This window comes from Meleagris gallopavo, chromosome 4, assembly GCF_905368555.1.
Source record: "Meleagris gallopavo chromosome 4, MGAL_WU_HG_1.1, whole genome shotgun sequence".
In the NCBI taxonomy this organism is placed as follows: domain Eukaryota; kingdom Metazoa; phylum Chordata; class Aves; order Galliformes; family Phasianidae; genus Meleagris; species Meleagris gallopavo.
Genome location: NC_139407.1, coordinates 38,061,016 through 38,073,853, shown reverse-complemented (window position 1 = coordinate 38,073,853; position 12,838 = coordinate 38,061,016). Strand labels below are relative to the sequence as shown.

General features: G+C 42.3%; 1 protein-coding gene across 18 annotated transcripts in view; it reads right to left on the bottom strand.

The window, feature by feature from the left end:
- The window catches only part of PDLIM5 (PDZ and LIM domain 5), a 114,270-nt gene extending 104,332 nt beyond the window's left edge, over window positions 1-9,938 (bottom strand). For 12 of the 18 annotated variants that reach the window (XM_085222908.1, XM_085222914.1, XM_085222913.1 and 9 more), the window contains exons 1-2: window positions 9,786-9,938; window positions 7,460-7,595 (exon numbers count right to left, since the gene is read on the bottom strand). In XM_085222908.1, coding sequence (XP_085079034.1) covers window positions 7,460-7,555 — 96 coding nt within the window. In that variant the 5' untranslated portion in view covers window positions 7,556-7,595; window positions 9,786-9,938. The other 6 variants (XM_010710016.3, XM_085222921.1, XM_085222909.1 and 3 more) reach the window with 5 other exon arrangements.
- Between the last annotated feature and the right edge of the window lie 2,900 nt (window positions 9,939-12,838).

Below are 12,838 nucleotides of genomic sequence, written 5' to 3'. Positions count from 1 at the left end.
AAAATAGCAGCTCAAAATGGTGGGGAAGTTGACAGAAGTTGTCAAGCCTCCAGGGTCAGATACTCACAAGGAAAATACTTTTTTTTATTTGTCCCCCCTGTTTCTATTTAATGAGTGACCTTACTTTTTAGCCTCCAGACAGCCTGCCAATTTTTCATCTACTCTGAGCTTCTAATTAGAGTTTATTTTTTCCACTACATCTGTCTTTCAAAAGTGGACACTGTAAACAAACTTCAGTTTTTCCATCATAAAACATTTCACTTTTAATCCTCATAGTGTAACTATAGTCACTTATAAGTTAAAAAAAAAAAAAAAGTTACCAGCATCCCTAACTGAAAAAATAACATGTTGACACATGAAGTCAGATATCCCTTAGCCACAAACTTGTAGGTTCCTTTTCTTCCCTGATATGACATTTAAATTCACTTTTGGGAGAATTACATCAGTACAGGAACTATTTAGATTAAGTTTGCTTCCTACTAAGTCTGAGGAGGTTGTCTGCCAAATAAAGACAAGGACAGATGAGATGTAGACATGTTTCTCCTGCCTCTTACCCTACAGCCTCGCTTCTACCTTCCCTTCTCCTGTCAGGGATGCTCTGTCTTGCTTTAAACTACACAGCAAGGGAAGGAAAACAAATGGTTTGGGAAAACAAACTTTTTTCCAACTTTCAACACAAAGATTGAGTAGTGCTGAAAAGGGAGGCAACTGGTAAATTACAGCCATACAAAGTGATCTCTCCTCCCATCTTCAAGGGAAATTCTTTCAAGGAGGACACCGCTTGCAGGCAGCTCTGCAAACCCTGAAGCTCTACACCATGCTCTTAAGACCTTCAGAAAACTTGCTAACTTTATCAGGGCTGCTCTAAAGATACTCTTTGTATCTGTTGGAGCTTCTATGGAAATAAATAGGAGACGTTACTTTCAGAGTGACCTACATATATTACTTGTGAAGCAAGGAACATGATTATTGTCCATATTCAATTTAGTCCCAAAAGTAAAAAAAAACAAAAAACAAAACAAAAAAAAAACACAAACAAACAAAAAAAAAAAACACACAAACCACCTCTATTCCTTCAGGATTCAGTGTAGAGAGGATGAAAACTCATAGCTCGTTTGTCATTCTTAGTAAGCCACATCTAACCAGAATTAAATAAAATACAACCAAGTAATGCTTCTTGCTTTATTGGTTGCTGAATGTTATCCATTCTATGAACTCCCATAAAACAAAGCACTTTTTGCCTCAGGAGCAGGAAGAGCAGATAACTACTGTGACCTCTGTAGATTCCCCTCAGCCCCCACCCTGTGCCAGGAAAGATCCCTGTTGAGAACCACAGCCTGCATTTAGGCCAATCCAAAGCTCATTTCTGAGAAGAAATGATAATTTCTTGGAAGTTCACTTAAAATAAGGCAAGTGAAGATTAAATACAACTTTTACATAGCCTATAAAAAGAAGAAAGACCACTGATGTTAACATTCATCCTTCTTGAATCTCAAAGGAAGACTACATAAGTAGATAATTTTGGTTCTTACCAAGTTTTCAGTATCATAACTTTCTACTCTGGTGCTACACTTTAAAAAAAAATAATAATAATAATTGCTGAATACCTCAATACTGACAGCTTTCCTTAAAGTCCAAGATCTGGAAGTCATGCTATTATTCCTATTTTCAAAATGATTGGTACATTCCAGCATTCATTGTTGCTAAGAAATTTTAGCCCATAAAAGAAAGAAAAAGAAGACAAACAGACTTGAAACGAGATGGAGATTTAAACAATTTTTTTTCCCCAAATCTCATCTTGGATAGATCAAGTTCAACATCCAAAATACTTTTGGATCTATCAACTTCCAGTATTTTCTTTTTAAAAATTTCCCCAATAAAAATAGAGATTAAAAAAGAAAAAAGAAAGAAAAAAAGATGACAGAAGTCCCATTTCATTACCAGACATTGACATTACCCATTATCTCCTACTCAGGAACTTCTCTTACGGTTCACAAAAAAGTATCTTTAATGATCAGATATCCTTCATGAATTTTAAGATACAGACTGACTACTTATTCCTACACACACCTCTTGCCCTACTTCCTGGCTTGAGACTCTTCCCAGAGATGTGCAACACTTTCTACAGCTGATGGTTTCATTGGACACGTATAAGAAATTTTACATTTTAAAATGACACATTGTGTAAAATAAGTCTGCCAGAAAAACAGAGCAATGCAAGTTACAGTAACGGAAAACATCTGAAGCCATGTTTTGTGGAAACCATCACCACTCAGGAGCAACTCCCAGGAGCACAGCAATGCCAGCAGCTGCCAGTTAGGGCTTAGTTAGTAGCTTGCAAGAGCTTCCAAGACAGAGCATAAAGTTACCGACACAATTATCACTGGCCAGGCCACCAGTTGTTCTAGTGTTTCTCTCCTATTACACATGCCTGCTTGAAAGACAATTTCCCTAGTCCCCACTGTAATAGTTTATTTTATACCAAAACAAAAACAAAAAAACTTTTTTTTACTGAAAACAATGCATACGGCTTAAAAAAAAGTCATGCCAAACAAAGGGCTCAGCCAAATGCTAGTCAATCTAAGCTGGCATACCTGGGGTCCATTCAAGGCACTGTTTTATTTAATTAACATTACAATTAATTTTCACAGATGTTAATGACAATCATAGTTTGCTTCGTAACAATAGGAAGACCAAAGGCCAAGCTTCTGCATAAGCAAATATTATGCAAACACCATACACATGCTCCATCCCCATGGATAACTTGCTAGATAGCCATATGGATACCTGGGTTGGAAGAATGGAAAAAATGGGAATGCAAAGGAGGGCAATTGCTCTGGTGATGATCATCTGACACCAGCATGAAGAATTTCAGCATGCTCACGTGGGACGTAGATTGAGCTACCGATATGCCGCATGCATATTCATTCTCCACTTCATCCCAAAGTGGGCTACTTGTCTACCCATTCCCTGGGGGTGCTGCATGCTGACAAATTCGTTATCATGATCCTTTCACCAGCTACAGCCTTGCCACAGAAACACAAGGAAAAACGCACTTGAAATGTGAATAAATGCAAAAACACAGAGCTATTTCTGAGGGGATTTCTGATAGTGAAAAAAATGTCAGTGGGTTCCATTTTTTTCCCCTACATGTAGGAACTCAGTTCCACACCTTTACTTCAAGTGTAGTTCCATCAGAGGTCATTTTGTCAGACTGCCTCTCAGCTGCCATCTTTCACACAGCAACAAAATGTAAGGGAATATTGGTGGAAAGGTTCAGCCTCTACTGCTATACCACCAACATCCACCTCTGACGTTGTGGGTCAATGTAATAAAGTAGGAGGCGTTGCTTTCAGAGCAACTCTCCTAGACTACTATAGTATCACTTCAGTATTTCCTTGTTTCTGGCAGCAATTACTGTCATAAAACTGAGATAAGAATTGTTTACAGACTTTGCTACAAGACTTGTGTCCCAATTTTGGTATGTTACGAATGTTTTAAGAATGCACTTAGAATGAATACTTAAACCTGTCAGTCCATTACAACGTTAATGAATAATCCTTCAGTACCAAGGGCTACTCATTTCATTCTGCAGAATGCAACTGTAGGATTACAATTGCCAAAACTGCTATGCTTACCAAGTCTATTCTAGTTACGTTTATTGAGCACTGAGGACTAACTAAATCGCCCTCAAAGTAATACAGACATAATATTAATGCAAAGTCTAAAGAGATTAATATGTCCAAATGGACATAAAAGAAACATCACTAGGATTTATCCAGGACCTCAGATGTGCATAGATATTAGCCATAGCAAATCATTCAGTATTGGCAAACTAAAAATGAAATAACACCATTTCAAATATTTTGACCAACTTTTTTTGGTCCAGCTGGTATTTAGCAGCTTGGAAATAAACTTTACATGGAAATAATTAAGAAATAACGAAGTCTTAGATGCAATTCTTACAATGTAGGTGAATACCAAAGAATGGAGACACTTCCTCATGTCCCAAGAGCCTACTAGCAACAGCTAACTGAAGCTTGAGATGGAGATGCCAAATAAGCAGCTGCCTGCGTAGTGGCCTGTGCTGATTAAGAGGTGATCAATTCATTTGCATCAAGTTGCATGATGACAAATGTAATCTCACATAACTGCATGTATTAGAAAGATGGGCAGGTATTAAGCTTTTGCTTTCATAGGGAAAGTCAGGCACTTCCTACAATAGCTAAAAATAAAATTCGCATTCCAAAATAATTAGTTATTACTTGCTCTAAGTTTCCATTTTGTTGTCTTAAACAAATGTTTTCCTTGCTCCTTCAATTAATGTAAAACACCACAAGGAACAAGTGAAGACAGCATCTCAGTAATGTTAGTTTGCACACGTCATCTCCTGCAATTTCTACTTTCTTCAGCATGAGTTAACTGGCCACAGCTTGCAGTCTCTTATTATACAAGTGCCACTTCAGAATTAAGTACCTGGAAGCCTCACAGTACAGCAGCATGTGGTGGCTTGAGCGACTTGAATGGTTTATTGTTAGTAGAAGATGGAGATCTACAACCTCAGCCCGCCCTTCATTCCTGGTCCAAGGGCAAAGATCAATTTTATTTGTTTTTTTAAAACTCATAGAGCAACTCCCTCTCCAGTGAGGACTCTCTTGTGAGAGCAACACCTTTGCTCCACACCTGTAGCACAAACCTACTACAACCACTCCCAACACACCACCTCCTGCTATGGGCCTATTTCTGACCCATGTAATGGCACTGGATAGAGTTCCTTTGCAAGGAGCCCCCTAGTTGAAGTCCAGTCATATCCAACTGCATGCAGCTCCAAGCATTGCATGTATTGATTTATGCTAGTGCCTACAAGGATATGCCCAGCACGGTGTACACTACTTGCCGTGCAATCTGTGCAGCTGTATACGTAACAATTTTAAAGCACTAAAATAGATAAGCTGTTGCTTATAATGTGGCAATAAGTCTACAGTGTACTAGTGTTGGGGGGAAAACAAACAAACAAAAAAAACAACAGTAGAACACAAAACAGATTGGCTTTACCACTCCCTCTGAAATGGCATACCATTGCAAGCCAAATGAATTACTGAAAGCTTTCTCCAGGAAGCCTATGAAATGTTGTTCACATTATCAGTAATAAGACATTAGCTTTTTGGATAAACAGCATTCAAAAACAAAGTATGCTCTATGCTTCATAAACTGTACTTTATTTGAACTTAAATTCAAAGAGCCAAAACTAAACTAAAGCAGGAAATTAGTCCTCAGCAAAGCAGCCGGATTCATCCTCAGCATCAAGGGCAAAAATTTAAGGAAAAAAAAGTCCTCCTTGCCAAAGAACATAATTCTGCTGCCTCATTAGTGTTGTGCTAAAATAATTTAATTAGTGGTTTTCAGATGCAGGAAGGCATTTATACTTTGTCAGGAAAAGAAGGGGTGGGGGTGAATGGTACAGGCTGTTCTAGAATACCAGGAACACAGCACCGTTTTCTTCCAGCTACCAGACCAAATGCTTTTTTGATTGAAAAGTATTGTTGTCGTTATACTAGAGCAGTGCAAAATCTGGATGGCCTTAATTCCAAATAAAGAGAAATGACTCAGTCAGAAAGCAGAGCTGAGGTCCAACATGTGAATGGGGTATTGTGCTTCCCCTCTCTGTGCATGTTTAGAACCTTAAAACCACCTCAGAACCCATTTTTCATTATGGTCTGCTGACACGAGCACTGACACTTGTCATTAGGGAATCCCATAATTCAGGCTTTTAAACGCAGCTGTTTAGGCTAATTCCTTCCTGCTACTCCATACAAACAGCACATTTAATTCATGTGATAAAATACTCATATAGACTAATTTCAATACATTTGTTTCCTCTATAGAAATTTTCAGATGGAAAACATGCTTACCAGCCAGGTTGCACTGCTGCTCTCCAGCACAGCAGAGCCCCTTACAAAAAAATAAGTGTTACTGTTGCTATAATTGGCTGATCATTGTGTCTTCCTGCCTACAGCCCAGGGCTGCTCATCAATACCGCCTGCAAACACCCCATGATGGCAACAGCCTATGCTTCTGAAACTGTCCTTGCTACAGTAGTCCTTCGGCCATCACATTGGAAGAACATTCCCACTTCAAACATGTCTTTGCTGCAGGAGTGTCCAGATGCTGAACAAGAAACCGAGTTCTAGCTTAGCTTGAAAATTCCCAGAATTTGGGAATAAACTGTAGTTCAGCCCCTTTTGGTTCAGATATAATCTGTACGGAGGTATTTTCACAGCTCTCCATTTTACCCCAGCAATAAAAAAAAATAATAATCCACAGGTGACTAAGATTAGTCAAGTCTAAATGAACTGGCAGGCTGCGAATTGCTAGTTGAGATTAGCTAAAAATATTGCCATGATGCATAAACCCAAATAGAAACCTGCTCCCTCTCCCAGGAATTCTGCAGTCCCAACAGGTGTAAAAAATAATTAATCTTTGTCACTAAACTGCATAAATACGCAGAAGGGGGAGGCAGGCTGCTGGCAGAGAAGATGTCATTTATACACGAATGCTTCCACCATGCAAAGCACAGTTTAAAGGTGCTGGAGTCCAAAGCCATAACTCTTCACCCAGAGATTTCCAGTACTCACATAAATTCAATAGTTTTATTATTTTAAATAATAAGATTTAGTCCCTGTGTGATGTAAATGAAGTGTTTTAGTCATCTGAGGAAGGCTTTGAAACTCAGCCCACATAGAAAGAAAATTCACTGAAAAAAAAAAAAAAAAAAAGCCATTTCAAAAGCTGAGAACTGGTAGATACTGCCTGGATACAAAGATCACATTTGTTTTGACTTAGTTCCTCAAATCCTTTCAGTATCAGTTAAGAGCACATACTCTATAAAACACTCCTGTGAAAATCAGTTAAGAGCACTTGCTGCATTAAAAAAAAAAAAAAAAACTTTTGAGAAAGCAGCATTTTCACCCAGGCACATATCCATGAATTACCGTTTATAACTCCCGTTTCTTAAGTGCAGCTTACTGCAAATAGTGGGATTTGAAAGAACAGACACCAAAAGATCCTCCAACTGTTAAGAACTGCTGAATAAACAATGGGAACATGAGTGATTCTCCCCCGCTGCCTCCCATGTGAACTGCACAGGCAGAAAATTGCCCATTTCCTGCCAGCCTCCTTCCTCATGTCACAACTTTCTGAGGGTGAGCAGAGAGGGAAATTCAAGGGTGCTTTCTGCCTGTTTTGTTGCATAGATAAGAACATAGATTAGATTTTAGATGAAGATACACATCTTCCTTGGAACCTTCAGACAACAAAGATGTATTTCCCCAGATCCCCACGCCACAGGGCAAGTTGAGCCCAGCACCCACAGCTCAAGGCTTTGTAGTCTGATGAAGGCTGCAGGCTGACTGCAGCATGATGGATACCCACACACAAGCAGAGGAGAGAACAGACTCACCCGAGAGATGGACAGGGGCATGTTGAAATCCTTGCCACCTTGAAGCCTGAAACCCCAAGGAGCTGGGCCAACCAAAGACACGCTGTAGTTGCTCATGGTGTTCAGTATTCAAGGATCCAAGCTAAGGACTTGATGCCTGCAGAAGAGGATTACACTTTCAAATTAAGGAAGATAAAAACAAAAAGCACTGCCCACTGCTTCTCCATAGTATAAGGACAGCCAAAAACCTACACAAAGTCTGTCATTACTTATACTTTCATTCCCATGTTTTGCTGTGCTAAATTGATTAGGAAGAAACACAGGGAGCTGGTAACACGCTCTTCCTACTTTCAAGGTTTCTGGTAATGAAATACTTGCATCTCAAGAAAAGCACACAGTAAAAAAACCATCCGATAGAATACTGTGGGGGAAAAAAACAAACCTCAATGCTGAGACAAGCATGAATTGATAGCATCCTTTAAATCCAAGTATGGAAGAAGTTACTATCATTGGCACATTTGTATCTGACAAAATGAATATCACATGCTGCCGTGTCATCAGCTCAGAACTTGTTTCCCAACACATTATGGTTTGACAGTTTCAGAACAACATCAAAATGTCACAACTTTGAAGTTAACCAGAAGAAAATAAAAACCCCGTGACTTTTAGTTTTACAGCATAACTTCACATTGACAGAACAATGCTACAGACATTACAGATCTTAACACCAAGCCTCAAATGAAAACTGCAAATTAAATTAAAATACCGACAGCCACATCGTAACAGTGAGGGGAAAGGAAAAAAAAAAAAAAACGTAGAGCAAAACTCCAGCGTCTCCCTCCTCTCCACCTCAATGCGAGCAACAAATTACCTTTAAAAGGCAACCTCCGCACTTAATTGCTGCCCAGAGCCAGAGATAAGGGCTTCAGTTTCACCTCAGATAAGTAACATTACAATGACATCTTAGGTAGTGGATCCCGACTATTTTGGTATGGTTGAAGTAAGGCAAAGAACACAGCAGAGCGGGGTGTAAGCCTACACCGCGGTACGGCCAGATTCCAGCTCCTGTGCTGACATTTAAGGTGGCACCACGGGCACACTGCAGCGAGTGGGCTGCACGCCCCAACCCAGTCTGACCTCACCGTGCACTGCAGAGGGATTTCAGGTTTTGAGGCAGAAGGATTTGCAAAGACGCCCAAGTCCAGTGGGCCGCCCGAGGTGTGGAAACCAGGATTCAGAGCTACCTTGGCAGCTCTAGCCCCAACACTGGCTCAGCATACCCCAAAATCCTCGGCATGGTAAATGCCACTGCATTTTTCCTGCTGCTGGAGAGGCTGAGAAGAAGAAAAACCTCCAAGCAAGTTTGAGCTCTCAGGGGGCTTGCTCACCACTGAAGCGAGAAGTACAACTTTGCTAATTCCTTCTGAAAGGGGATTTTAATTAGTCACAGATTTCCTCCCTCATGAAAGGGAGAATTCTTTTCATTCCCTGTAAATGAAAGGCACCACGGCAACAGGTCACCATACACTGGGGATGTCAAGAAAGCACACTGTGTACAGCTAGCATACACGCGTGGTTCACGGGCACCAGCAAAAGGCTTTACCTCTAAGAAGGAGCCAAAGATCTCATGATCAGGTTTAAAAAAAAAAAAAAGTAACAACTAGTTGCAACAACAGCTACAGGAAAAGATTAAGTTTCTTTCGAAAAGGATGGTTCTCCCCACCCCGTTTGAAGCAGCTACAAACGGAGAGAAAGAAGCTGCCTGGTGAAATGCCTCGCGTGGCTCGCAGCACCGCTCCTCTCTCCTTTCTCATCCCCGCGACTCTGCACCTCCAGCCTCCCAGACGGAGCAGGAAGGAGGCGATCACTCGGAAACTCACTACACTTCTCAAAGCATGAGAGCAGCATCTAAGCCTCACAACCCCACTTCGCGCAGCGGGCGTTGAGCAACCACGGAGGAACTGCGCAACTTCCATCTATTTTCACCAAACGCTCGCTGGGTCGGCTCCTGGAAGGGGGAATTTCAAAACCCTGATAGAAACGCCCGTCACCACGCGTGGGGACGCGGAACAGCGGGAACCCGAGGAGGAGGCAGTCCTCGGGGCAGTGACAGCACCGAGCCGCCAGCCCCGCCGCACCGCCCGGGGGCGAAGCTCCAGCCCTAAGGCAGCGACCTGAGTCCCGCACCCTGCGGTGAGCTCCCCGGGCAGCCTAGCGGCACCCCGACACGGAATTAAATTACAACAAAATCAACTTACAGGTTACGAGAAGCAGCACGAAGTTCGAGCCTCACCCCCAACCTTCCAGCTTCCCCTCTCCCTCTCCGCCTAGCCCCCCGCTCACTCACCCAGCCCGGCGCTGCGGGGCGCGGAGCGACGAAGACACCCGCGGCGCGTCTGCCAGGCAGCGGCTCCGTCCCTCGCTCTTGTTTTCACTTCCGTCTCCCGCCGCTCCTCCCCCGGCACGGCCCGGCCCGGCACCGCGCGGTGGGGACGGGGCAGGGGCGGAGCGCGGTGCCCGCGGTCCGGTGGCTGGAAATGCTCTAACGCACCGCTCTCAAGAGGATCTGAATTCGATTGCTATTTTTTAGTCCCACTTCACTACTTTTTAAACAGGGGAATGCTTATTTTATTACATATTTTTTTATTTTATTTTAAAACCTTTATCTAACTAAAGGTGCATCTGTGAAATCCAAAGGATAGTGATGAGGGCGGGGAAACCGAGTGTCTACACATCGCCCCTCTATCCTCAGCCTGAAGAAAGGAGTTGTTGTGTAAATTGATGCAAAGGGGCAGCCCAAGCTTACAGTGCAGCCCATGTAGGCTGCCACAGCTACCCTACAGTAACTTCTACAAGAACAACAAAACTTCACTTTATTTACCAAGGACACCACGAGGACAGATGAGGATATGTTCGCCACCCCAGTCACATCAAAGTGGTGAACAGCAGCAAGGCAGTAGAGGTATTTAAGCTACAAAACAATGCACAAGAACAGATGGGTATAAGGTGACTGTGAATAAACATAACTTAGCTAGTAAGGGAGGTTTGTGCAGTAGTGAGTCCAGAGGCAGGACTGCTGGCTGGTCAGTGTGCTACTGCTGACCTGTGGCACCACTGGGGTCTGGCAGCTGGGAGAAGCAGTATGGAGAGCAGCAGCACTGCCTCGGAGGTTTAGCTGTGTCACAGCTGGGCGAGGCCTGGGGTTCCCTTCTATACTTCACCTGCATTAGAAGTGATCTCAAGTAAAAGTGGTTGTGAAAGAAACACACCTCATTAGCAGTGCACGCAGCACTGCAATCGTGATGATTTCAATTCGGTCTTCAAGCATGGATTTGCTATGGAGGAAGAGTGCAAAAGAAAGCTTTAAGCCCTGTGCTAAATCCGCTGCAAATACAACACAGTCCTTTATCATCATCCTGCCTAGTCCTTCTGTCCCTGCGTGGGAACAGAGTAACACTGTCCCTTGTCTTCCCAGTCCCAGTTGTGTGAGCTTTAATGGAGCTGTTTAATGTCACCCCCTGAGCTGTCCATTTTCTTGGCTGTGCTGACTGAACAGAGTGAATCTCACATCGTGTCTCAGCAATACAAGCATCCAAGACCCCGCCAATTCAGCAGAACCACTCATCTGGAAGTCTGTCTTCCTCACCCTGCTCTTTTCTTATTAAGTGCCTCTAATCAGGCAAAACTGAAAAATCTCCATTACACACATAGACTCTCACATGGTTTTAAGTCACAGAGGTAAAAATTCCCCATCCAAGGGATTCTTCATGGTGTCACGAGGGCCTTAGGTCATTCTCACAGTGTCACATTTATCAGAGGACAAAGAGCCCCAGGACCCCACAGCCCAGCAGAGCCCATGTGACACTCCCAAGGCCAGTGTGGCCCTGTGCCATCTTGCTGAGCTGCAGCCTGCCACCACTCACTGAACCTGGGCTATCAACTAGGTACGTTCAAGGAAAACATCCCTTTCCACCTCTCCAGAAGCCACTAGTTTTTCTTTACAGATGAATTGTTTGCTCAGACAGCTGAATATTTAATCTCAGGACTAATCCCCCAGGACAGAAGGGAACAGCCCAGTAGGCATCCCCAGTGCCACTGTGCACAGCCAGGCCATGCCAAAGCCTACGGTGCCCCCAGCTGCCAGCCTATCATCCCCTGCTTTGTGACAAATGAACCCCGGAGATAGTTTGACAGTTCACCATCCCTGGTCACTTTTCAAACATTCTCCTTCTTGGGAAAGCTTTTCATTAAGGCTGAACAGCAAAAAGAGGGATAGTGAGTAGAGGACAAACCTTGGCAGCAGGCAGAACTATGGCCTGCCTGTTCTTCCTACGACTGCTGGATTTCAGACAGAATTTGCATTTTTTCCTCTGAACAAGGAAGGAAGAAGTCCAGAATTTAATTAAATGCAGTAGACAGCTAGCCACACAAATGCAGCCCTATCACAAAATTACTTAGGCACTTAAGCCTCATTTAAATGCTAATGAAATGCCTCAGGTGTCAGTAATACAGAACTTGATGGAGAGTATCACCTGCAGACCTGAAGTACAAAAAGACACTCACAAAAGGGAAAAAAAAAAAAAAAAAAGTCATACATTATGAACAGATTAACAGTGCATGGTGAAAAAATTCTCAGTTAAACAGCAGTTAATCTAATATTCCCTTTCTATGTGCTGAGACACAGACCTGAAATGCTTACATTACTACTTATGCTTTTACTTTTCTTTTGAGAAGCTAAGGGTGCCATTAGGACAGGGCAAGCTTTTCTGCCTGAATCATGCTGAATCCTAAACTACCTTCAATTTTTATCACAGAAGCACTTATACAGTTCTTCTTTTTCTCTCTCTCTTTTTTCTTTTTTTCTTTTTTTTTTCTCCATTCCTCATTTGGAAATATACCCAGTACTGAATGACCTCCTATTTCACACATTCTATCAAGCACCATATCTCTAGTTAGCTTGAAGCGTTCCTCAGGTGGGAACCAGTGCTATACAGTTGTGGTGATGCAATTCACTTCAAGTCAGCCTTGTTGGAAAAAGAAATTAATTTAAAAAAAAACAAAAAACAAAAAACATAGTCAAGTTTACCTTAGCTCTCCTCTCATTTCTCACATTTTTTATTTGCTCTTCTCAGAGCCCTGCTCTTCCTCCAGATGTGCTATCCCCTCTCGCTCCTTGTCATCTTGTTTTTCCACTGGTGCATACTGTATTACAACTTCAATTTGTATAGCTGTTTCACTACAGTGGTGTGGGGCAGTCCAGCTTTTAAGGCTTAGGCTTTCATTAGATTAAAACATTAACATCATATAGAGCATAAGTGGTTTTATAAGTGGATTTCTGGTCCTTTTGTATCCTGATTTTTTCTTTATTTTAGCTTATCAACACTTGGATTTTTCTTTTAT